Genomic DNA, 27,344 nt, shown 5'->3' on the forward strand with positions numbered 1-27,344 from the left:
CACGGTTAACTTGGGATGTTGTCATTCATGGTTTAAAAGAACAATACTGGAAATTGATTTGTTTGCATATGTCATGTGTGGAGAATGACCTTCTAACTAGCCTTTCACCCTTTTCAATTCACCAAATTCGTTTTATTAAAGTGTTTTATGCAAAGTTTATGTTTTAAGTTTTAAATTCGTCAAAAAACAATCCCCCATTCATTAAGTCTTGTTAGTTGAGTCATAATCTATTTCCTTTTAATCTTTTGTGTCAAGTTAAGTCTTATTTTCGTCAAAATCACTTGTTAGGTCTAGAATTGAGTCTTTTTTATTGTTTGTTGTTGTTTTGAGTGTTTTGAGTCAATTTTGAGTCTATAGAGTCTAATTTAGTGTTTTTAAGTCTTATTTGTGTTGATTAGCATCCTTAGTTAATTCCCAGTCTAGAACGATCCCTACTTACATCTTTACTACAATTGTCAATAATAGGGTATCAAAGAGAAAAAATCATAAAAGAAAAAAAATCAATTTTTGTAACATGAAGGAACTCAAACTAACGCTACAACCCTGAAATACTTGAGCCTATACTTTATTTGGAGAGTTATGAATCTGTGATGTTTTTGTTTTCTAAAGTCGTTGCATGATCTCATTATTTCTTTGTTTGGTTGCTCCTTAGAATATTTTCATTATTATAGATCCAAATACTAAAACTCATACCCGTTTCATTCAAGGCATGAATTGAGTGCATAACATATAACAAGATTAAGTTGTTTAGTTAAACCAGAGCCAAAAAGCCTTACCCTTTGCATATGTATTGTAGGTTTAACCTCGTTGAGCCTTAGCTAGCCTATTTTCTTTGTTAGCCACATTATCCTTACCTAGCCTAGAATAAGACTATCCATACCCTTGTTCTTAAAGAATAGTGAAGCATGACTTAGACGGAATTCCTTTTTATCAACATTATGCAGAAAAACAAGTGTGGGGGAAGATTTTTCGTTGGAAATCTATAAGGTTGTACATTTAGTGTGCCAAAGAAAGAAAAAAAGAAGAAAAAACGTGAAAAAGAGGAGAAAAAAATTGAAAAAGTTGAGAAAAGAAAGGAAAAGAGTTGAGAAATAAGTAAGAATGAACTCACAAGTATTGGTTGTTGAAGAAAGGGTCCAAAAATTTGAATCAAGCCCTAAGTGTTGTAAGAATCTTTCCCTTGTGTTTAAAGTTAGTTGCTGCATTCAAAAATTGAATTCTAAGTGTTAATTTCATTACTTTGCTTACTATCACTTTAAGAACTTTTGTTTATCTTTACCTTTCTTTGTTAGCCAATACCCTAGCCATGTTACAACCCTTCTTCAATCTTGATTGTTATGTGTTCAATAATGTGGAGGTTGAGATTGGTACGAGTGTATGGTATCCTTGGTTCTCACGTTTAAGTAATGGCATTCCGTTCATGAGATCATATATACACGCATTAATAATTCCAAAAAGTGCCTTCTTTAATTATAACATATGTTAGTGCTAGTCTACATGTTTACATCAATCTTCTCACATAAACCTAGTATAAGGAGTAATCAGAAAATCTGTGTGAAAATAGAGAATATATCTGGTGAGGAATTGAGTGAATTCTCTAAGGCATATTACTACATTGAAAACATTGTTTTCATTGATTAAATGCGAGCTAGTGAGTGGTAACTACGATTAAGTATGAGCTTGAGGGTAATGGTAGCTAAAATATGTGGGAGTAATGATTTTTAACATATCATGTTTAATTGGAAATCCCTGAAACAAACGTTGGAAGGTTTAGGTTATGTTTTGTTTGTTTTCTTTTGCTCGAGGACTAGCAAAAGCTAATTGTGGGTGAATTTGATAGGAGCATAATTATACGACTTAGTTAGCTTGTTTCCTTGTATTTACGTAGTTAGTTTCTACTTTTTAGAGTGTTTTAAGCCATTTTCGTGTGTTTGTAGATTCAAATGGCAAAAGTGGCAAGAAAAGGCAATTTAGAGCATTTTAGAGCAGTTTTGGGCTTGGAATGGATAACATATGAATGGAGCAAGGTGAATGGACATTTTTAAAGATAAAAAAAGGCTAGGAATGTGCTAAAGAGTTGAAGAAATTAATTCAAAACATAAAAGATAAGGAATCAGCTAAAAAGACGGAACATTATTTAAAGCCTTATCTTATCAAAACCTTATCTTATCATAACCTTATCCTAATCCTATTCTACCTAAATTCCAGTTGCAAGAGGGAGTTATTTTAAGACATCTAGAAACCTGATTTCTAAAAGGCCTTAGCTTCTCCTAAAAGGGTGCCACATACCTTATCCCTTGTCCTTCTAGGAACCTACCACAACACCTCCTTTCTAGAAGCCTAGAAATCAGCCGCACCCTAGATCCCTGTCCCTCTTGGTTTGTGCTATGCAATCCCTTTCCAACACAACCTTTGGAGTGCCAAATCCTTCTCCAAAACTACCTTGTGTCGTGTGCCCTCAACCTATAAATACACCACAATGCCGCACCATTCAGCACCACCACACATAGGAGCCTAAGATCAAAAAACACACTTGTGTTGTAGCTTTGCAAGGAAGGAGAAGAAGCTTGGAGCCGTGCCTGCCATTCAAGACCTTTGGGATTGTTGGAGCGTTTCTAGGTGTATTCTATTTTTTATTTTCAATGTTTAATTTTAATTGTCTTTGTTTAATTGCAAACATGAGGAACTGACTTTGTTTTAGCTAGAGGTGAATTTAAGGCCATGAACATATATGTGATATGAATTGATTACATCCAGTTATTATTTCATAAATCGTGAGTGCAATTTACTTAACTGTTTGATTGATAATTTATTCTTATGTGTTGATTAAGGGGGCCCACTTAGTTTGCATGCCTGAATTTGATATATAAGGGAGTTTTACTTAATAGTTATGAACTTATATTTACAACTAGTGGAGGTTGCTAGTCACGATCATGTTAAGTAAATTCCTGGTAGGAGTATCATGCAGTTCATAGTTACGAATGTCATGTCAATACTTATAATTTTCACATATCTCAATGATCTTTGATAAGTATCTCTATTATGTAGTTCATGTAGGGAACTTGATAAGAATAATTTGGTTGGATCGCTAAGTCCAATTCAATGAATTTAGGAAAATCTGATGGTTAATTTGTACAGTTCACGGTTAACTTGGGGCATTGTCATTCATGGTTTATATGAAGAATAACTGGAAATCGATTTGTATGCATATATGCTGTGTGGGAAAGGACCCTCTAACTAGCCTTCCACCCCCTTAATTCACCCAATTTCGTACCCTTTAGTTTGTTTCTGCAAGTTTGTTTAAATCTTAAATTCGTCAAAACAACCCCCCATTTAGTATTCTGAGTCTTTTTAATTTAATTTTCGTCCAAACTTCCCTTTAGTTCCTGTTTTGAGTCAATTTTACTTAGTTTGTGTGTTTTGAGTCAGTTTAGCTTATTTTGAATAGTTCTAAGTTTAGTTTTCTGTTTTTGAGTCTAGTTTAGTGATTTAGAGTTTAATTTGTATAGATTAGCAGCCCTGTTAATCCCCAGCCTAGAACGATCCGTACTTACACATACTACAACTATCAAAAAGAGGGTTTAAGTTTGTGTGCTATTTATATCACATCAGCAACACTCCTCTTGTGCTTTCTCTTGATGGTCATAGTTGCTGTTATATTTCTTTAAATGGCGTTGCTAGTTCGACTAAAGTGAAATTGTTTATAATTTTATATCACCTTAAAGTTCATTTCCGCGGTTATCTTCAACTTTAAAGATGTGATCATCACCTGGTATATATTTATTCCAGAAAGCCTTCTCGTTATTTTCCCATCAGCTGTTCCAACATCCCACAATCCCCCAGTCAGACAAGACCTGAAGTCAAGAGCACACTGCAGAATGCTTTCAATGATGCGAGCTATAGGTCGTGTTTCATCAGACAGGAAACATCTGCAAAGGTCAGATTCATGGTTAATTGACAACAACAACAACAACAACAACAAAGCCTTTTCCCACTAAGTGGGGTCGGCTATATGAATCCTAGAACGCCATTGCGCTCGGTTTTGTGTCATGTCCTCCGTTAGATCCAAGTACTCTAAGTCTTTTCTTAGAGTCTCTTCCAAAGTTTTCCTAGGTCTTCCTCTACCCCTTCGGCCCTGAACCTCTGTCCCGTAGTCACATCTTCGAACCGGAGCGTCATTCGGCCTTCTTTGCACATGTCCAAATCACCGGAGCCGATTTTCTCTCATCTTTCCTACAATTTCGGCTACTCCTACTTTACCTCGGATATCCTCATTCCCAATCTTATCCTTTCTCGTGTGCCCACACATCCCACGAAGCATCCTCATCTCCGCTACACCCATTTTGTGTACGTGTTGATGCTTCACCGCCCAACATTCTGTGCCATACAACATCGCTGGCCTTATTGCCGTCCTATAAAATTTTCCCTTGAGCTTCAGTGGCCTACGACGGTCACACAACACGCCGGATGCATTCTAACACTTCATCCATCCAGCTCGTATTCTATGGTTGAGATCTCCATCTAATTCTCCGTTCTCTTGCAAGATAGATCCTAGGTAGCGAAAACGGTCGCTTTTTGTGATCTTCGCTAGATTGCTCCGGTCATTAGTGTGGATAAGTATATAAATGGATAGAGATAGGAAAGCAAACACAAGATGTACGTGGTTCACCCATATTGGCTACGTCCACGGAATAGAAGAGTTCTCATTAATTGTGAAGGGTTTACACAAGTACATAGGTTCAAGCTCTCCTTTAGTGAGTACAAGTGAATGATTTAGTACAAATGACATTAAGAAATATTGTGGGAGAATGATCTCGTAATCACGAAACTTCTAAGTATCGGAGTGTGGAGTCGTCTTGACTTGCCTTATCTGTCTCATAGGTAGATGTGGCATCTTCTCTGGAAGTACTCTTCCTCCATCCAGGGGTGGTATCTTTAACTGGTGGAGATGCACAAGGTAATGTATCAATTTCACTTGAAGCTTACTTGTAGTTTCAGGCTTGGTCAAGCGCGATACAAACCATGTAGTAGGAGTCCCCCAAGTCGCCGAGCTAGGGGGTCTGCTGAAAGAGGTGACAGACAAGGTAAGCAATCAGAGCTCCGACTGATTGTTCACCTTCTCCCCATCTTGCAGCAGCATGAAGGATAAAGAGAAGAAAAATGAGAAGAGATGATATGAGATACTTTTGCTTTTGAAGAAGTAACTTTCCACAGGCTTATTCTTGAACTGAGCTGGAGGGTTTTCTGGTTTCCTCCAGAGTATAAGGCCGACTGAAGAATTTGAGGGTCAAAACAAGTCCATCAAATCTAGAGTACGTTCCACCCTGCTGATATGAGATACTTTTGCTTTTGACAGAGTAATGGATGTATCGGCACGTGTGCTGTTACGCTTGTCTCCACATGCTTCCTTGTATCCTTCGCACTTGCCCTATCTGTTCCTCAAGCAGATGCAAAATCTTCCCTGGAAACATAAGATGTTGAAGATGAGTACTCGAGAGCAATGCCAGGTAAGTAATCAGGTAAGGGGTTCCAGGCAGTCAGTTATTGGCTGGAAGCTTGATTCCAAGTGCTGACTAATTGCTCTCTTTCTCCTTGTCTTGCAGGTAAAAACAAGGCCAAAGGAAAAGACAGGGAAAAAGCATGATATGGGATACTCTTGCTTTTAACCCTGATGATATGAGATATTCTTGCTCTAGTATAGCTTGTTTGCAGAGGTATTATCGGGGGGAAAGAAAGCTGAATATTTCGAAAGGCTTCGTTGGGAGTGCCCTCTCAGATATGATGAAGGGTTGAGCATTTTTGCAGGTCTGCCTGTCCGTTGGGGATGGAGGTTGACATATATAGGAGTCTCCCTAACAAGTAGTAATGCTATTCCTTTACCCTGCTTGGTCATAGCACGGTAGTGGGAGCTGTCAGTTTCACATGTTTTAACTCTGTCAGAGCACTTTGAAAAAGTGGTCTGTGGTATCTGGCTCTCGAGATTCGGAGAACGATGCCTCTTCGATTTTTGAGAAAGCAATCATGCTGGGGGTCTGGCTCTCGAGATTCGGAGAGCAGTGTCTCTTCGATTTTTGAGGAAGTAATCATGTTGGGAGTCTGGCTCTCGAGATTCGGAGAGCGGTGTCTCTTCGATTTTTGAGGAAGTAATCATGTTGGGAGTCTGGCTCTCGAGATTCGGAGGGCGGTGCCTCTTCGATTTTGGAGCAAGCAATCTTGTTGGGAGTGTTGTCTCGAATGTGAGTAAAGGTTGGGCATGTTTGCTAGTCTACCTTGCCACGAAGCACAAAGGTTGATACACAGGGACTTTCCAATTATCCAGCAATGGTACTGTTCCTTTACCCTCTCTTCGATTTTGAGAAAGTAGTCATGTTGGGAGTCTGGCTCTCGAGATTCGGAGGACGGTGCCTCTTCGATTTTGGAGCAAGCAATCTTGTTGGGAGTGTTTTCTCGAATGTGAGTAAAGGTTGGGCATGTTTGCTAGTCTACCTTGCCACGAAGCACAGAGGTTGACACACAGGGAGTTTCCAATTATCCAGCAGTGGTACTGTTCCTTTACCCTTGTGGGTAATAATATGGTAGCTAGACCTTCAAAATTTATGTGTCTAAACTTTGTTAGTGTTGTTTCTTTGCTATTCTTTTACCTTTCTTGGTCAGAGCGATGTAGTGGGAGCTGCAAGCTTCACGTGCTCAACTTTGGCAGAGAACTTTGGCAAAGTTATCTGTGGTACCCATGAGCTATTGTTGCGTGTGGGAAGTGGGTGATTGAACAGTAAGATTCATGTGCTTTCTACTTCACCAGAAGTCTTCGACAGAATGCCCATAATTTCTGCAAAGCTGAGTGTGCGTGTGACAGGTGCTGACAAGGCTAGAAAAGTAGGTGCCTCTTCGATTTCTGAGATCGGCCCTCGTGGTCTCTGAGCAGCCCAGCTTTTGAGAAAGCGAGCGCCTCTTCGATTGATTCGAAGAACGATGCCTCATCGATTTTTGAGAAAGCAGTCACGCTGGGGGTCTGGCTCTCGAAGATTCGGGGAGCAGTGTCTCTTCAATTTTTTAGAAAGTAATCATGTTGGGAGTCTGGCTCTCGAGATTCGGAGGGCGGTGCCTCTTCGATTTTGGAGCAAGCAATCTTGTTGGGAGTGTTTTCTCGAATGTGAGTAAAGGTTGGGCATGTTTGCTAGTCTACCTTGCCACGAAGCACAGAGGTTAACACACAGGGACTTTCCAATTATCCAGCAATGGTACTGTTCCTTTACCCTCTCTTCGATTTTTAAGAAAGTAGTCATGTTAGGATTCTGGCTCTCGAGATTCGGAGGACGGTGCCTCTTCGATTTTGGAGCAAGCAATCTTATTGGGAGTGTTTTCTCGAATGTGAGTAAAGGTTGGGCATGTTTGCTAGTCTACCTTGCCACGAAGCACAGAGGTTGACACACAGGGACTGTCCAATTATCCAGCAGTGGTACTGTTCCTTTACCCTTGTGGGTAATAATATGGTAGCTAGACCTTCAAAATTTATGGGTCTAAACTTTGTTAGTGCTGTTTCTTTGCTATTCTTTTACCCTTCTTGGTCAGAGCGATGTAGTGGGAGCTGCAAGCTTCACGTGCTCAACTTTGGCAGAGAACTTTGGCAAAGTTTTCTGTGGTACCCATGAGCTATTGTTGCGTGTGGGAAGTGGGTGATTGAACAGTAAGATTCATGTGTTTTCTACTTCCCCAGAAGTCTTCGACAGAATGCCCATAATTTCCGCAAAGCTGAGTGTGCGTGTGACAGGTGCTGACAAGGCTGGAAAAGTAGGTGCCTCTTCGATTTCTGAGATCGGCCCTCGTGGTCTCTGGGGAGCCCAGCTTTTGAGAAAGCGAGCGCCTCTTCAATTTCTGAGACCAGCCTTCGTGGTCTTTGAGCAGCCCAACTTTTGAGAAAGCAAACGCCTCTTAGATTTCTGAGATCAACCCTCGTGATCTCTAAGCAGCCCAGCTTTTGAGAAAGCAAACGCCTCTTCGATTTCTGAGCAGGCGCCTCTTCGATTTCTGAAGCTCCGTCGAGTGCAGATTTTTATAAGGGGTGGCATTAAGTTCCAAAGCACACTTGAATCTCCACCAGTAGAAGCTTCATTCTTGCACTTCTAAGATCTTGATTTGTCCGACCTCTTCTCTCTTCAACACCTTTGAAAATGTCTGGCCCCTCCGACCGTCGTTTTGACTTGAACCTTGTTGAAGAGGCAGCCCCGCCTTCTCCAGACAACATATGGCGCCCATCCTTCGTCTCCCCTACTGGTCCTCTTACCGTTGGGGATTCCGTGATGAAGAATGATATGACCGCTGCGGTGGTGGCCAGAAACCTTCTCACTCCCAAAGATAACAGACTACTTTCCAAACGGTCTGATGAGTTAGCTGTTAAGGATTCGCTGGCTCTCAGTGTTCAGTGTGCAGGTTCTGTGTCTAATATGGCCCAACGCCTATTTGCTCGAACCCGCCAAGTTGAATCATTGGCGGCTGAAGTGATGAGTCTCAAACAGGAGATTAGAGGGCTCAAGCATGAGAATAAACAGTTGCACCGGCTCGCACATGACTATGCTACAAACATGAAGAGGAAGCTTGACCAGATGAAGGAAACTGATGGTCAGGTTTTACTTGATCATCAGAGATTTGTAGGTTTGTTCCAAAGGCATTTATTGCCTTCGTCTTCTGGGGCTGTACCGCGTAATGAAGCTCCAAATGATCAACCTCTGATGCCTCCTCCTTCTAGGGTTCTGTCCAGTACTGAGGCTCCAAATGATCCCCCTCCGGTGCCTTCTCTTTCTGGGGCTCTACCGACTGCTGAGACTTCTCCTAAGCAACCTTTGTGAAGGCTCCCTCTTGTGTGTTTATTTTGACTCATGTATATGTACATATTTGTAGCTTATCGGGGATATCAATAAATAAGTTTTCCTTCATTTCAACGTATTGTGTTAAATACACCAAAGCCTTCTTCGCTAAGTTCTTTGAATTCATGGTTAATTGACAATCAAAGAAAACAATATCGAGAAACTTTGAAATGTCAAACGATTCCCCAAGAAGGGCCACATTCCTTTTGTTCAAATTGCTTATCCCTAAAACCCCCCTTTTGTTTGGCAACTAGAAACAGATTTCCACCTCACCAGCTGATCTCTTTTACCATCTCATTAAACTCTTCAAATCTTTTGCACAGCAAAGAACTTTAAAAAGTGATAGGTAGTGTGTTGGAGTACTGCTTGCAACCGACACAATTCAAGTGGGCTACCCTTGATAGAAACAATTTCTTTCCACCCTTCTCTAATCTCCTAACCATTTTCCCACAAATTTCATAGGCTAACTTCCCAGTCGACAACCCAATTTAGTAGCTAAACCCTTCAGTGTAGTTTCTTGTGCATTGCTTCCAGAAATCTTGCAGCCGACAGCAAGTACACACTTGGTGCAAACTTTTTTCTCGGTTGTTTACTACAAGTGAATAAAAATACTTCTATTGATATAATAATTAATTACAAAGCATGGCAATTTAGAAATACAGGGCACATATATAACAATGGTAAGAATATTGTACACATTGACCAATGAACTTACATGTCAAGCGAATCTGTTAAATATTTCATATGTACAGACTGAAGATCCATCGTATCTTTGACCTACAGTAACCAAGTGTCGATTTAAGATCAATGTCATAAAAATTTCTAGAAGAAAAGGCATACCAGAAGCAATTAAATTATATGGCGTAAAGAGACATGACATGCATCATAGATGTCTATATGTGGCATTTCATCTTTCTAGAGATACCACTACAATTATATAACTTCACAATTTACTCAACAGTTATAGTTCAATCTAACATAGAGCAATCTACTAAATCTTATACCAAAATTCAAATTGTGCTTTTTTTTTTCCTTAGTTTGAATCTTTGTTTTATCAGAATATTTTTCCATTACAAAAAGATAACTAAATCATGTTTAAGGATCTCCAGAGTTTCTCATCCACAATTGATCTGTACTAAAAAAATAAAAAGATTTAACGAATTTTCTATCTTCCCTAGAGTTTGACCTAGAAGCAAAAAGAAGGAACATATTCCAAAGGCAATAGAAATGACAAAACAACAACAACAACAACAACAAAGCTTTTTCCCACTAAGTGGGGTCGGCTATATGAATCCTAGAACGCCATTGCGCTCGGTTTTGTGTCATGTCCTCCGTTAGATCTAAGTACTCTAAGTTTTTTCTTAGGGTCTCTTCCAAAGTTTTCCTAGGTCTTCCTCTACCCCTTCGGCCCTGAACCTCTGTCCCGTGGTTACATCTTCGAACCGGAGCGTCAGTAGGCCTTCTTTGCACATGTCCAAACCACCGTAACCGATTTTCTCTCCTCTTTCCTTCAATTTCGGCTACTCCTACTTTACCTCGGATATCCTCATTCCTAATCTTATCCTTTCTCATGTGCCCACACATCCAACGAAGCATCCTCATCTCCACTACACCTACGTGTTAATGCTTCACCGCCCAACATTCTATGCCATACAGCATTGCCGGCCTTATTGCCGTCCTATAAAATTTTCCCTTGAGCTTCAGTGGCCTACGACGGTCACACAACACGCCGGATGCACTCTTCCACTTCATTCATCCAGCTTGTATTCTATGGGTGAGATCTCCATCAAATTCTTCGTTCTTTTGCAAGATAGATCCTAGGTAGCGAAAAAGGTCGCTCTTTGGTATTTCCTGATCTCCGATCCTCACCCCTAACTCATTTTGGCCTCCGTTTGCACTGAACTTGCACTCCATATATTCTGTCTTTGATCGGCTTAGGCGAGGACCTTTATATTCCAACACTTCTCTCCAAAGGTTAAGCTTCGCGTTTACCCCTTCCTGCGTTTCATCTATCAACACTATATCGTTTGCGAAAAGCATACACCAAAGAATATCATCTTAAATATTAAATTTGTGATCTTCACTAGATTGCTCCGGTCATTAGTGTGGATAAGTATGTAAATGGATAGAGACAGGAAGCAAACACAAGATGTACGTGGTTCACCCAGATTGGCTACGTCCACGGAGTAAAGGAGTTCTCATTAAGTGTGAAGGGTTTACACAGTATATAGGTTCAAGCTCTCATTTAGTGAGTACAAGTGAATGATTTAGTACAAATGACATTAGGAAATATTGTGGAAGAATGATCTCGTAATCACGAAACTTTTAAGTACCGAAGTGTGGTATCGTCTTCACTTGCCTTATCTGTCTCATAGGTAAATGTGGCATCTTCTTTGGGAGTACTCTTCCTCCCTCCAGGGGTGGTATCTTTAACTGGTGGAGATGCACAAGGTAATGTATCAATTTCACTTAACGCTTACTTGTAGTTTCAGGCTTGGTCAAGCGCGATACAAACCATGTAGTAGGAGTCCCCCAAGTCGCCGAGCTAGGGGATCTGCTGAAAGAGGTGACAGACAAGGTTAGCAATCAAAGCTCCAAGCAATCAATCCCAGATCAGAAGTTTGATTTCGAGTTCCGGCTGATTGTTATCTTTCTCCTTATCTTGCAGGTAGCATGAAGAATAAAGAGAAGAAAAGGAGAAAATGTGATATGAGATACTTTTACTTTTGAAGAAATAACTTTCCACAGGCTTATTCTTGAACTGGGCTGGAGGGTTTTCTTGTTTCCGCCAGAGTATAAGGCCGATTGAAGAATTTGAGGGTCAAAACAAGTCCATCAAATCTAGAGTACGTTCGACCCTGCTGATTTGGGATACTTTTGCTGTTGACAAAGTAGTGGATGTATCGGCACGTGTTCTGTTGCGCTTGTCTCCACATGCTTCCTTGTATCCTTCTCACTTGCCCTATTTGTTCCTCAGGCAGATGTGGTATCTTCTCGGGAAGCATAAGATGTTGAAAATGAGTACTCGAGAGCAATGGGGTTCCAGGCAGTCAGTTTCGGACTGGAAGCTTGATTCCAAGTGCTGACTGATTGCTCTCTTTCTCCTTGTCTTGCAGGTAAGAATAAGGCCAAAGGAAAAGACAGGGAAAAAGCATGATATGGGATACTCTTGCTTTTAACCCTGATGATATGAGATATTCTTGCTCTAGTGTAGCTTGTTTGCAGAGGTATTCTCGGGGGGAAAGAAAGCTGAGTATTTCGAGAGGCTTCGTTGGGAGTGCCCTCTCAGATATGAGGAAGGGTTGAGCATTTTTGCAGGTGTGCCTGTCCGTTGAGGATGGAGGTCGACATATATAGGAGTCTCCCTAACAAGGAGTAATATTATTCTTTTACCCTGCTTGGTCATAGCACGGTAGTGGGAGCTGCCAGCTTCACGTGTTTTAACTCTGTCAGAGCACTTTGAAAAAGTGGTCTGTGGTATCTGGAAAGCTGATGTTACGTGTGAAGATTACAAACAAGCTTTATCCAAGGAGATCTGGCTCTCGAAGTTGGGAAAACGGTGTGAGGATTACAGACAAGCTTTATCTAAGGGGCTCTCGAAGTTGAGAAAGCGGTGCCTCTCCGGTTTTCGAACAAGCAATCCTGTCGGGGATCTATCTCTCGAGATTCGGAGAATGGTGCCTCTTCGATTTTTGAGAAAGCAATCCTGCTAGGAGTCTGGCTCTCGAGATTCAGATAGCGGTGTCTCGTCGCTTTTTGAGAAAGTAATCATGTTGAGAGTCTGGCTCTCGAGATTCGGAGGACAGTGCCTCTTCGATCTTGAAGCAAGCAATCTTGTTGGGAGTGTTTTCTCGAATGTGAGTAAAGGTTAGGCCTGTTTGCTAGTCTACCTTGCCACGGAGCACAGAGGTTAACCCACAGGGACTTTCCAATTATCCAGCAATGATCCTGTTCCTTTACCCTTGTGGGTAATAATATGGTAGCTAGACCTTCAAAATTTATGTGTTTAAACTTTGTTAGTGCTGTTTCTTTGCTATTCTTTTACCCTTCTTGGTCATAGCGATGTAATGGGAGCTGCAAGCTTCACGTGTCTAAACTTTGTCAGAGATTTTTGGCAAAGTTATATGTGGTACCCGTGAGCTGATGTTGCGTGTGGAAAGTGAATGATTGAACAGTAACATTCACGTGCTTTCTACTTCACTAGAAATCTTCGACAGAATGCCCGTAATTTCAGCAAAGTTGAGTGTGCATGTGACAAGTGCTGACAAGGCTGAAAAAGCAGGTGCCTATTCGATTTCTGAGATCGGCCCTCGTGGTCTCTGAGCAGCCCAGCTTTTGAGAAAGCAAGCGCCTCTTCGATTTCTGCGATCGACCTTCGTGGTCTTTGAGCAGTCCAGCTTTTGAGAAAGCAAACGCCTCTTCGATTCCTGAGATCGGCCCTCGTGGTCTCTGAGCAGCCCAACTTTTGAGAAAGCAAACACCTTTTCGATTTCTGAGCAGGCGCCTCTTCGATTTCTGAAGCTCCATCGAGTGCGGATTTTTATAGAGGCTGGTATTAAGTTCCAAAGCACACTTGAATCTCCACCAGTAGAAGCTCCCTTCTTGCATTTCTAAGATCTTGATTTGTCCGACCTCTTTTCTCTTCAACACCTTTGAAAATGTCTGGCCCCTCCGACCGTCGTTTTGACTTGAACCTTGTTGAAAAGGCAACCACGCCTTCTCCAGACAACATATGGCGCCCATCCTTCTTATCCCCTACTGGTCCTCTTACCGTTGGGGATTCCGTGATGAAGAATGATATGACCGCTGCTGTGGTGGCCAGGAACCTTCTCACTCCCAAAGATAACAGACTACTTTCCAAACGGTCTGATGAGTTGGTTGTTAAGAATTCTCTGGCTCTCAGTGTTCAGTGTGCAGGTTCTGTGTCTAATATGGCCCAACGCCTATTTGCTCGAACCCGCCAAGTTGAATCATTGGCGGCTGAAGTGATGAGTCTCAAACAGGAGATTAGAGGGCTCAAGCATGAGAATAAACAGTTGCACCGGCTCGCTCATGACTATGCTACAAACATGAAGAGGAAGCTTGACCAGATGAAGGAATCTGATGGTCAGATTTTACATGATCATCAGAGGTCTGTGGGTTTGTTCCAAAGGCATTTATTGCCTTCGTCTTCTGGGGCTGTACCGCGTAATGAAGCTCTAAATGATCAACCTCCAATGCCTCCTCCTTCTAGGGTGCTGTCCAGTACTGAGGCTCCGAATGATTCCCCCTCCGGTGCCTTCTCTTTCTGGGGCTCTACCAACTGCTGAGACTTCTCCTAAGCAACCTTTGTGAAGGCTCCCTCTTGTTTGTTTATTTTGACTCGTGTATATGTACATATTTGTAACTTCTTAGAGATATCAATAAATAAGCTTTGTTTCATTTCAACGTATCATACGCTTTGTTTCAATAAATAAGCTACTCGTACTCCTTTCTTCTCTAAAATCCTCCAAAGAATGTCTCTTGGGACCCTATCATACGCTTTTTCCAAATCTATAAAGACCATGTGTAAATCCTTTTTCCCATCTCTATATCTTTCCATCAATCTTCGTAAGAGATAGATTGCCTCCATGGTTGAGCGCCCTGGCATGAACCCGAATTGGTTGTCCGAAACCCGTGTCTCTTGCCTCAATCTATGCTCAATGACTCTCTCCCAGAGCTTCATTATATGACTCATTAGCTTAATACCCCTATAGTTCATGCAATTTTGTACGTCGCCCTTATTCTTGTAAATAGGCACCAAGGTGCTCTTTCGCCACTCGTTTGGCATCTTCTTCGTTTTCAAAATCCTATTGAAAAGGTCAGTGAGCCATGCTATACCTGTCTCTCCCAAGGCTTTCCACACTTCAATCGGTATATCGTCTGGGCCCACTGCTTTTCTAGGCTTCATCTTCTTCAAAGCTACAACCACTTCTTCCTTCCTGATTCGACGATAAAAGGAGTAGTTTCTACACTCTTCTGAGTTACTCAACTCCCCTAAAGGAGTACTCCTTTCATGTCCTTCATTGAAAAGATTATGAAAATAACCTCTCCATCTGTCTTTGACCGCGTTCTCTGTAGCAAGAACCTTTCCATCCTCATCCTTGATGCACCTCACTTGGTTTAGGTCCCTTGTCTTCTTTTCCCTTGCTCTAGCTAGTTTATAGATATCCAACTCTCCTTCTTTGGTATCTAGTCGCTTATACATATCGTCATAAGCCGCTAACTTAGCTTCTCTCACAGCTTTCTTCGCCTCTTGCTTCGCTCTTCTATACCTTTCACCATTTTCATCGGTCCTATCCTTGTATAAGGTTTTACAACATTCCTTCTTAGCCTTCACCTTTTTTTGTACCTCCTCATTCCACCACCAAGATTCCTTTTGGTGTGGAGCAAAGCCCTTGGACTCTCCTAATACCTCTTTTGCTACTTTTCGGATACAGCTAGCCATGGAATCCCACATTTGGCTAGCTTCCCCCTCTCTATCCCACACACACTGGGTGATTACTTGCTCTTTGAAAATGACTTGTTTTTCTCCTTTTAGATTCCACCATCTAGTCTTTGGGCACTTCCAAGTCTTGTTCTTTTTTCTCACTATTTTGATATGTACATCCATCACCAACAAGCAATGTTGATTAGCCAAGCTCTCCCCCAGTATAACTTTGCAATCCTTACAAGTTATACGATCCCCTTTCCTCATTAGAAGAAAATCAATTTGTGTTTTTGACGACCCACTCTTGTAGGTGATCACATGTTCTTCTCTCTTCTTAAAGAAGGTGTTGGCTAAGAAGAGATCATATGTCATTGCAAAATCCAAGATAGCTTCCCCATCCTCATTTCTCTCCCCAAAACCATGGCCACCATGAAAACCTCCATAGTTGCCTGTCTCCCTGCCCACGTGTCCATTTAAATCTCCTCCTATAAATAACTTCTCCGTCTGAGCAATTCCTTGCACCAAGTCTCCAAGGTCTTCCCAAAATTTCTCCTTCGAACTCGTATCCAACCCTACTTGAGGTGCGTACGCACTAATCACATTGATGAGTTCTTGTCCTATTACAATCTTGATTGCCATGATTCTATCTCCTACCCTCTTGACATCTACAACATCTTGTGTCAAGGTCTTGTCCACAATTATGCCAACACCGTTTCTCGTTCTATTTGTGCCCGAATACCAAAGCTTAAACAAACGTAGGAAACATTGTTACTTGTCACATAGGGCAGGCTTTAGATGATTTTCACCAAACTACTTACAAAACAGGAATCAAGAATTTGACTTTAATTCAAAAGTAGCTTTTGCAAAATTTAATGTTCCTTTCATGTGTCATGAATTCAAATCAATTGTGGGTGTAGCGGAGATGAGATGCTTCGCTAGATGTGTGGGCACACGAGAAAGGATAAGATTAGAAATGAGGATATCCGAGGTAAAGTAGGAGTTAAAGGAAAGATGAGAGAAAATCGGTTACGGTGGTTTGGACATGTAAAATAAAGGCCTGCTGACACTTCGGTTAGAAGATGCGATTACGGGACAGAGATTCAGGGTCGAAAGGGTAGAGGAAGACCTAGGAAGACTTTGCAAGAGACTCTAAAAAAAGACTTAGAGTACTTGGATCTAATGGAAGATGTGACACAGAACCGAGTGCAATGGTGTTCTAGGATTCATATAGCTGACCCCACTTAGTGGGAAAAGGCTTTGTTGTTGTTGTTGTTTTATCTCTCATTGCCATCAAATGTAAGGTCCTTCAGCCATTACATGGACACTTTATCGAACATAAACAAGAGAATAACATAAAATTTCAACCGCAAGGTTGATGTACAAAGATTTATGTCCTAATATTAACCTTCCTCAATTATCATTTGAACTCAACTTTCAGGGTAAAATTGCATGAAGACTTTTTGGAATAAAATAGCAAGCTTCAAACCTGATGTTTAAGTGAGTACAGAAACCTGCACCATAAAACATGTGATAACTGTGATTCCACATATTGCTGTAATGTAGATACAAAATGATTGACCTGGTGCCTGGGCATAGTTCAGAGAGAAAATTAGTAAACATAATTTTCAATTAGAAATCTTATAGCTAGTATTTGATAAACTAAAACTCCTGTGAGGAAGTTAAATTGTTTGAGAAGATGGTCACAATTTCTCTTAGTTTTTATCTAGGTTAAAGCTGAACCTGGTAGAAGTAACTACCTAATGTATAGACAGAAGGAATATTCTTCAAAAGTTTACAGTCGTTATTATTACTAGAGCCCTACAAACATATCACAGAAAGAAAATCCTTCAATCTTGCCAGAGGCAGAAATCGTTGAAACATATCCCGAGACAATTGTGGAATAGGGCAGTTCAAATGGATTGTTGTTCTAATTTTTCATAATAAATAGAAGAATCGTTCCCTGCACATCTTACAAAACTTATCTATCAATTAGGCAGAAGGCCCTATCCTCACGTTATTTCCCCTCGTTTTGCTCCATTGGAGGCCAGTGGTCCTATGAATACAGAGTGAGAGTTAAACCTTTCCTACCTGTATGGCCCCCAAGCTTGGTGAACACGGGATTCAACGCAGGCCTCTCCTACGAAGCAAAAGACCATACTAACTAAACCAGTGCTCAAGGATGAAAATGCCGACCAACAGCTCGACATTTCAGCCAAAGCGTCCTCTTTTTGAAGAGTCTGCATCAATACTGAGGGGCATAGCCATTTCTTCCTCGATGTTGCCAACATTTCATGACAATCACAACATTTCACAACATCCCCAATAAACCCAGAAAACAAACTTTTTTTCCTTATGAAGATATTCCTCCCAAATAGAAGGAAGAAGATGAAATAAACTCTAATAATGGTCTACACTCTCTATGTAAGTCAATTAGAAACCAACGTAAGCCTTAATTGAGTAACCATTTCTAACCCAGCCAATTAATCTAAATCAATTCCTTCTCTGAGATGAATTACGCATTTGAACAGAAAAGAAAACCCAAAATACAAAATCACAACTGCTCCATGTACCTCATCTTCACTAATGCATTAAAATGGCTTGCTCCCATATCATATTGTTCAGAGTCAATATCCTGACTAATTGAGCATACCAAATCCTGCAGATAAAAATAAATTTTAGTATCCTTTGTGTGACAGCAAAAAAAGTATCACTTGAATTACCATGCACTTCCATGATCTAAAAGACTAAATCCAAGTAACTTTATGCACTAAAATCCTTGTTCTCCCTGTTTTTCAGATTCAAAGTTAAATGAAAATAAAAATAAAATCTGGAACAGTATGCTAATAGTTTAACGAATGTTCTAGTTGACCTTTCAAAGTCAGCAGGAATTTCAAGAAGAAGAAAAAACAGAAAATTAATTACTTTAAGAACATCAAAATAAGCATTATGCAGTCAGAAACTGAAAATTTAAAAAAAAAAAAAGGTGTAGTTAAAACAAAACTCATGTATCAAAGCTTACTTATATACAACTACGTTAGAGAACCCATCTCAGAAATTAATAGTTCCAAAATGAGAAGTTAAATAAGCTCCAAAAAATGCCACTATTACAAAACAAACAGTGTTTAGTTCGGTTTCCAGTTATTTATGTTTTACTTTTCAATGCTTAAACTCAGAAGAGTGATCAGCTGATAAAAGTACATCGAATCTCAATAGGAGGCTTCAAATCACACAACAAAAGAAGTGGGGAAAAATGCTATATTACCCAATTTCTATCGACAAATGTTATCCCACCCCCTTCTGAGAGTTGGAGCTTCATAGCTCTGGCTAAGAAAGGAGGTTTTACGGTGAGGGAAAGATAAAAGCCTACCACAAGCTTTTCATCAGCCAAAGAATCCCTACCTTTAATGGGCGCCATACATTAATCAATGAGAATATAGCAAGCTTCACTTGCATCAGAAAACTGAATATCTCAGCTTATATTTTCAATGCACCAGGACTCAAAACAATACTTATGGGCCAGTCCACTCGGTAACCCAAACCAAGAAAGTTGAAGGAATGGACATCTGCATCATTGACATGATCAAATATTAGAGGGTTATGGGAGAAATAGAGACAGAAAACAAGAGAAATGACGAGGAAAAGTGAAATATATTGTTTCAAGTTCCAAACGTAATCTAATTTGAAAGCAGCAAAAAGTGGGAGGCACTATATGTTGGGGGACACTACATTTATTTGAACAATAATCAAGTAATGTGTGAATATTGTACCAATAACAGATGCAGAAAGAGTCATTGCATCATGTCCTTTCATGTATACAAATAACCTGTCCTTATGAGGGTCGCGTTCACATGATGACCTCTGAACTGATGACTCAAGGAAACCTTGAATTTCTGAAAGTCTATGATCTGCCTCTGTAACGCACCATTTCTGTAGTTTTCAGGTAAAGAAAAGATACAAAAAAAATAAGTCAGATGGTATTATGATGACTCAGATACTAGTATGGTGTAATGACATACATGCTGCCAAAGAGACATAATAAACAAATCTGCCCAGTCCGCTAGTTCCATAAAGTGGTATCGCCGTAGAGCCAGTAAATGTTCTTGCAATTCAAATCCTTCTTCAAGCAACTTAATAGTTAGCTTGCTGACATACTTATATCTAGCATGTTTAAGGTTACCATCTCTCTTTCAACAGAAGCACTTTGAGCAGGACATAAAAACAATGGGATAAATAAGACTCACAAGTCACAACCACAGAATAGCTAAACAGCAATAAAGCAGACAAACTTATGGTTGTAAAACTTTCTATGCAGTTCAGAATGTGCATAACCAAAGCATTTATGCGAAAGAAGAAATTAAGAGCAATACTCAGGACCAGATAAACTTTCCTTTTATGTAATGCACAGAAGAAAAGGATACTGCAGAAGGCATTTGTCAATAATAAAATCAAGTGGTATCTCAAAACTGTCTCCCGTGCCTTGTCTGTGATCTTCAACTCTACTAACGACAGTGTCACTAAATCTACCAAGCAAACTCTCCCAACAACTACCACCAGTAACATTTGTTAAATTTGCATCTGCCTGGTTGTGGTCCTTTGAGTCTGAATATGGAAGAACATCAGATACATTGGTCTTATCAATCAAGACATTATCTCCACCAGAACATTGTTTTCCAAGGTGATCCCTCCAGACACTGGAAGCTGAGGCACTGGAGTCCAAAAGCCCTGCAGGTGGCTTTTGGAGACACACCTTAAAAGGGTCTTTTATGAAAGAAAAGTCAAAGTAAGGTAAAGCACCCCCAAAGTCTGTTCTGTCTCTCTCTCCTGGCTTGGTTATCATGTGAATTATGTTAGTTTTTGTCAGAATTGGGATCATGCTCAGAAAATTGTTATGGGAGTTAACCTTCAAATGTTGTAATGTCAATAAATCTGAAGAAGTATATGTTGCATTTAGAGGTTGGTTCTTTGCAGAGGCTTCTTCAATTAAAGAATTATTAGTCTCAATTCTTTTTCTAAATGTAGCTTCCTTTAAGGCCCCTATGATTCTCTCATTCACCTTTGAGGCAGAATCCATTGTATGTGACCTTTGACCATCTCTGTCCTCTTTATCAACGACAGAATAACTCTCAAATGGATTACTTTTGGGCCAATCCTTAGTAGATACACAATTCACAAACTGAGCACCAGAAATACATGACCAGTTTGACTCCTTTGGTTTGACGGGCACAGATATCTGGCTTGTAAACTTTCCTTCATGATGAGAATGTACAGGGGAATCTCTTTCTTCACCAAATTTATTCGGGTCACTTACAAATCTTCACATACATGAGGATTTTGCAAATTTTCAACTGGACTACTCATTGAAAAGCTTAAAGTAGATAAATATTTTTGCTCCAACTCAATGATATGATTAGGAAGCCCAATCATTTGCTCTGGCACATTTTGCTCTTCAGAATAACAGGAGGTTGAACATTCAGATGAATCGTATGTATCCACCAGGTCAGATAGACCATCCCTTTCACTTAATTCATCAGAATCCAAATCATGAACTGCCCTGAGAATTAGAGAAATCCAACCATTTATGAAGCTACAATAACATTTGGAAGGAAAGTGGCAAAAAAAAAAAAAAAAAAAAGAATTATTACGAAAAAGGGAGCATATGTATTCACCAGCCTCTCCCAATCCTAACATGGTAAGAAAACCATATATGCAGAAGCGTAACAGTCATCCCGAAAGAATAGACATGCATGCATTCCCATGCACACAAAACAATTACATAGACATTTCACAAAAAGAAAAGTAGGAGGGAGAGAGAGATTACACATGTGACTCCCTTTCATCATCTGTTGGAGAAGCAATAAAACTATCAACATTGTCATCCAATGTGAATAGAAATGGGATGGTGGAACTCCTTCCATTATTATCCAAGCGAACGGGCAGTCTGCCTTGCGGAACTACCTGTGTAAATAAAATGAATCAAGTTATAAGAAAACCAGATAATAACACTGCAGAGAAATTGTATGAAAGCAGGTAGACATGAGACCCATGTTCCTATCATTCACAACCCTTACTCCTTCTAGAGAGTAGAGAAGAAGATAAATAAGAGAGAGGCACCTATAAGCCAGGACATAATATACTTTCCAAAGGTAATCATGGCACGTCAAAAGACCTATCGATATAAGAACAGTTCTATGGCAAAGGACCCAGCGATATCAACTTAAATTTGCATGATTTGCATAAAACCCAATTTGCTCATCATAAGCAGAGTTCCAATGTCACACCATCAGAGATTGCTTCCAACCAGCAATATAACATTTTGGAGCATATCAGAGCAACAAAGTCTTGTAATTATATCTGGAAAGTGTTAACACAACCTAGAACTATAAGCAAATGTGACATGACCTATTTTAGTGAAAAAAAAAAAAGGTTTAAGAAACCATCAAGGGTACTCACAAGTCATAGAGGCAATATATAATTTTATATAAGCCTAGGAACACAAACACATCCTAATAAACAAACATTGACCAGAAACTGAATAAATTGCTAATGCATTGCATGCTGCAAACTAAACACAGAAAACTAATTAGAGTTATAAACTAATTAGAGTTATAATGCTATTCAATTTTTAAAATCATAGGAGAAACATGGTTCTAGAGAAACTAAATGATCACAGCCCATGACCTGTTGATATCTGAATTCTAATTTCGCCGAAAGATTCTCAAGTTTTTCCTGCATCTTTTTGTAATAACTGTCCCTCGAAAGTATCCTGGCCTCTATACTTCCTTTGCTGAATGTCAACAGAGATGCATACCATGGACAATTGCCTGAAAACCCACTCCAGCAGGGAAGAAACCCCTCATAAGTATGGTCTTTGGTGGCAACAAAAGTACACAATTCAAGCAATTTCACCAGAACTTGCAGTTGCTGACCAGCTCGGACAAGTGGAATCAAGAAGTCCTTCAAAAAACAAGGAACAGCAACTCCATCTCGTTCCTGAGGTAGAAACACCAACCATGAGAACTCATTCGAAGAAGAGAATGATGCATTCATGGAAAACAGTATCCAACTCCAGCTTTTGAACATTAAAAGTAATAGCATTACCTTAATAGTTGCCAATGGGAAGTCAATAGGGTTTCCGGCTTTACCACATTGATTTTGAGACATACTGTCAACATATTCTACCACAAACTCCATGTAAGGATCACTAATCTCAGCTTTGAATACCCATGATCTAATAAACCCACAATATGGCTCAAATGTACGGAGAAAAATGAATTTGAGTAGAGGACGGTGAGCAGGATCAGAAACCTAAAACAAAGAAGATAAAATAGATACATATGTCAATGAGGTGTCCAGTAGCAAAACCAGAGGTTAAACTTCTAAAATGAATAAATATGTCAATGAAGAGCATAGCATACTACACAAGGTTGTGCGTCGGGAAAAGAAATGTAAGCTAACCTGTAATTGAGTATACAGATATGTGAGCAAATCCCCTCCTCTATAGAACTTAGAAAATTCAAAATTTGCATTTGAAACCAATTCTTCCAAAGAAGATACTGATAAGCAACTAGAGAACTGACATAAGTTGCATAAGTTCGTAAGGGCCTCAATCTGAGTCCTTAATTCTTTCGTATGCAAATACAACTCCAACAAAGTAAGTTCAGAATACACTACACTGTTCATACATCCCACCGCAGAAGAAGAACGTGAAGAGCGCCTCAAACCCACTGATGCATACAATGTATCCAGTGCACACATGTACCCTTCCACAACCTTTTCCACGGAAACGGCGAAAGCATGGTTAACAAGACTATAGGGAGGGCACTGCTCCACTTGAGCTTCACCAGCAAGATGACCTTGACTTTCCGCATTCAAATTCGTAAAGAAATCCACAAATTTTCGGAGGAGAAAGACTCGCAAACCTGAGCTGCCAATGGGTTGGAGAATGCTTCCCAGAGCATGGGTGCTAGAGGACCTATTCCACAGACGTGGAATCTGATGGAAGGTCCGATCCGCCGGGTCGGAGAAAAATGCAGCAGAAAGCTTCCGGATACTAACAAGGGCCGATTCGACTCCTTGCAGTGCATTCATAGCCAACCGCACCAAACTTGCCTCCTGCACCCAAAACGGTTCAAATTCTTAAACTTCTTACTTTTAAACGATTCGACTCCTTGCAGTGCATTCATAGAAGGCAGAAATGCATGTCAAGCCGCAAGAGAATCAATCGAGTTCGAAGAAACCCTAAGGGAGAGAAGGTGGGCCTTACGGAGACGACGGAGGCATTGTAGAGAGACTGAGAGGAAGAGGAGTTGGGGTTTAGAAGGTGGGAATTTCCGGTTTCGGATGGGATCGATTCCCAATTAGTTGGAGGAAGCCATGGATCGTCCAGCTTTAGGTTATCGAACAATGAGGATGCGAAATTGGTGTCCACTGCCATACCCTGGACTCGCCTTCTTCCTGAATTGATGAGCGTGAGCGACTCGGTGAATATATAAGAAATATCCCACAGGCTGTGGCACCCCCCGCCTAAAGCTTTCATAGGCAGCACCAGAGTTTTAAATTTAAATTTCTTTTTTACACTGTTTGGACTATTGGTGGGCACGGGCTGGGCCGGGCCTATATTTGAGGGTGCGTTTGGTACGCAGACGGAACGGAACGGAACGGGACGGGACGGGACGGGACGGAATGGGACGGGACGGGACGGGATGGGACGGAACGAAGGTGTAATTTTTGAAAAAGACATGGGGTATATTTGTCTTAAAATGGTAAAACAGTGTGTTCCACAGACGTGGAACAAACCCGTTCCAGGGGGGAGGTGGGACGCAAAAACACCCAAAATCTGTCCCGTGGAACAACCCGTTCCACCCATTTTTGGCGCACCAAACGCGGGACGGAACGCCTCGTCCCGTTCCGTCCCGTCCCGTCCCACGTACCAAACGCACCCTGAAAGAATCGAATTGAATCGGTTTAAAAATGCAACGGGACAGGCTGAGTCGAGTAATGCCATTTTATTTTGTTAGCGCATCATTCATCTTCTCCTGTCGACAACCAAGACAGCTCAAATCAAAAGCAGTAGCATTAGGATAATCTGCAACAAGAATTGAACGACTCATGGTTCTCGAAGCAGTAGCATTATGATTGTTTTGCTATGAAAAATGTTTTGGGATTTCCAGTATATCCTACTGAACCCACTTGCCTAAAAAAGGTTGACATGCATACAAATTAATCGAATCATATAAATTGTTTTCAAATCTCAAAACCTAAAGTATCTCCTACTAAATCCCAAAACCTTTTTCAAAAAAAAACAATCATATAAATCGTTGAACCCCCCCCCCCCCCGTCTTCTCCGGTCTGGAGCCTTGTGCCCACCATCTTCTATGATTTGCAACAAGGCATCTTCATCTTCTATGATCAACAACAAGGCACCTCCATCTTCTTCGATCTGCAACAAGGCATCTTCGTCTTCACCGATCTCAAACAAGAGATCTTCATATGAGAGTCAAGAGGCGATGGTGAGGGTGATGGCATATGGTCATTGGCTACTATGTGATGTCAAATTCGAGTCGACTCCATTAGTCTCATAAAGGTTCCAGTTCTAAAAATGATGGTGAGGTGATGTCGTGACTCGTGTGGTGGCTGTTGTGATGTCGACGTGGTCAAATCAAGGGGTGGGAGGGAGAAGAGTATCAGAAAGTTGAGAAACGAAGAAAGAAAGTGGGGCAGTCTGGGAGTGAGGGGATAAGGCTAAACAAGAAATTACCGTGTCCATTAATTGTATGGTAGAAACATGTCGGTCAGGGGCCCCATGATTCTAAGATTATGGAATCGCCCCGCCCTATAAATACCCTATCCCCGCCTAGCCCCGTTTTAGTCTTTACCAAATTAGGCCCCGCCCCGAACCTGGCCCAAATCAATAATACATGCCCCCGTCTTGTGGGTCTTGCACTTGTTTGCCCACCCCTAGTTTGGACTATGGAATTTAAGATTTTCAAGAAATTTCAAAAAGATAAAAAAAAAAAAATTAACGAAATTATTTACACTAAAGGGGAGGGGATGGGCTTAGCCTCACAATATCTAGCAATAATGTGATACAAATTCGCTTTTAGAAAATTGTGATGGTGGTGGTGGTGATGGTTGTGATGGTGGTGATGGTTGTGATGGTGATGATGGTAGGTGGTGACTATGGTGGCAACAGTGGTGATGATGGTGGGTGGTGGTGGTGGTGGTGGTGGTGGCAATGGTAATGGTAAGTGGCGGTGATGGTGATGATAGTGGGTGGTGACAGCAATGATGGTAAGTGGTGGTGGCAGCGGTGATGGTGGATGGTGCGTTGTGGTGGTGGCAATGGTGATGATGTTAAGTGGAGGTGGCGGCATCGATGGTGATGGTGGATGGTGGATGGTGGATGGAGGTGGCGGTGGAAGTCGTGGTGGTGGCAGTGGTGGTGGTGAAGGTAGATGATGGTGGTGGTGATGGTGATGATGGTAGGCAGTAATTGTGGTGGCAGCGATGGTGATGATAGCGGGTGATGGCGACAGCGGTAATGGTGATGGTAGGTGGCGGTGACGGGGATGATAATGGTAAGTGGTGGTGGCGACGATTGTGATGATGGTGGGTGGCGGTGACAATGGTAGGTGGTGGTACCGGCGGCTGTGATGATGGTGGGTGGTGATAACGGCGGTTATGGGGGGGTGGTGGCGGGAGTGACAATAATAGCCACTCACGGTTGAGTTTTTTTTTTTTTTTTTTAACTCTCACTCATAGAAATTTAGAAATAATAACTATTTCAATATTTACTACCCTTCCTTATTTTTCCTCTCCTTTAATTAGCCCGTTTAACTTATCTAAACAACTCATCTTTCTCGTCCTTTGGCATCTCTCCCTCCCAAATTAATAATTTTATGTTTACGGAGCTATACACAAAAACAAAATAGAGTAAGATAAATAGATTGTACTCAAATTTTCACTCCAGAGAATAATGCAATCATGTAAGGGTGTGTTTGTTACACCGGACTGTCTCGGACTGGACTAGCTGCAGGGACTAAGCTAGACTAACTTAGACTAGACTAAGCTATACTAGCTTAGTGAAGCGTTTGGTGCAATGTCGGACTAAGAAGAAGATAACTAAAAGATTCAAATATTATATTTTTTAATCTATATTTATTAATAATTATTATTAATTTATCATTTTTTTTTGTTTCCAGAATCATCTCTCTGTCTGCCAATATTTTTTAATGTTTTTTCATCTTAACCCATTCCTCCTCTTTTCCTCCGCCAGTCTCTCCCTCTCCTCTCTGTGTCCTGTTTCACCATTTTTTTAGAATTCTCTTCCTCTCCATATACCTCTTTCTATTTTCCTCTACCCACTCTCTCCCTCCCCTCTCCCACTTTTCCTCATCCACTCTCCCCCTCTTTTCCTTATGCAGAGATTCGCGCAGATGATTTATCGGAGCTCTCCACCCAATGCCTTCATTGACTTTCTAGGAAAATCTCAAATTTTTCTAGTGATTTTGCCTTTTTATTTTGAATTTGTGTGGGGGATTTGTCTGCAGGTGCTTACATTTGGGGGTTTTGCATTTTTTTGTTTTGAATTTTAGGTATTGATTTTGAGATTTAGGCAGTGGGTTTGAGATCTGGGCATGGGTAAGGGAGTCGGAGTTGCAGACGACTAAGGCGTGCAAACGATGTTGGAGACGGGATTAGGAATCCCATGCTTTTTGGGGGGTCTCACTAGGACGACCTAGCGAAGCACTTAGTCAGAACGAGTCTGACTTAGTCTCATTTAAGTTTAGTCCAACTCGCATCAAACACGGGATTACTAGTCTTAGCAAAGTAATCCAGTCCAGTGAACTCTAACGAGGGCAAACAAACACGCCCTAAATGCATAAGCAATGTAAACACCAACAGATTGGTGTAGCCGACAGATTGGTGTTTTTATTTTTTTAAATACGTGTCTCGCTTGGTAAAAGTCTGCTATACAACTCACAGTCGCATCACTGGGTGTGTTGCTCTTTGGCTCAAGTTCCTTCTTCTTCTTC

General features: G+C 40.8%; 1 protein-coding gene and 1 pseudogene across 1 annotated transcript; both read right to left on the minus strand.

Annotated features, from left to right (window-relative positions):
• LOC114819227 (uncharacterized) overlaps positions 1-23,849 on the minus strand; it is a 33,132-nt pseudogene extending 9,283 nt beyond the window's left edge.
• Positions 18,775-19,933, minus strand: LOC103425692 (uncharacterized). The gene is made up of 4 exons (XM_070819109.1): positions 19,728-19,933; positions 19,326-19,460; positions 19,077-19,236; positions 18,775-18,872 (listed from the first exon to the last, which is right to left on the minus strand). Exons 1-4 carry the CDS (start codon positions 19,737-19,739, stop codon positions 18,784-18,786), a joined length of 396 nt encoding a protein of 131 aa, XP_070675210.1. The 5' UTR covers positions 19,740-19,933; the 3' UTR covers positions 18,775-18,783.
• Positions 23,850-27,344: the final 3,495 nt, after the last annotated feature.

The sequence above is a fragment of the Malus domestica genome, chromosome 03 (assembly GCF_042453785.1).
Source record: "Malus domestica chromosome 03, GDT2T_hap1".
NCBI classification, from domain to species: Eukaryota; Viridiplantae; Streptophyta; class Magnoliopsida; order Rosales; family Rosaceae; genus Malus; species Malus domestica.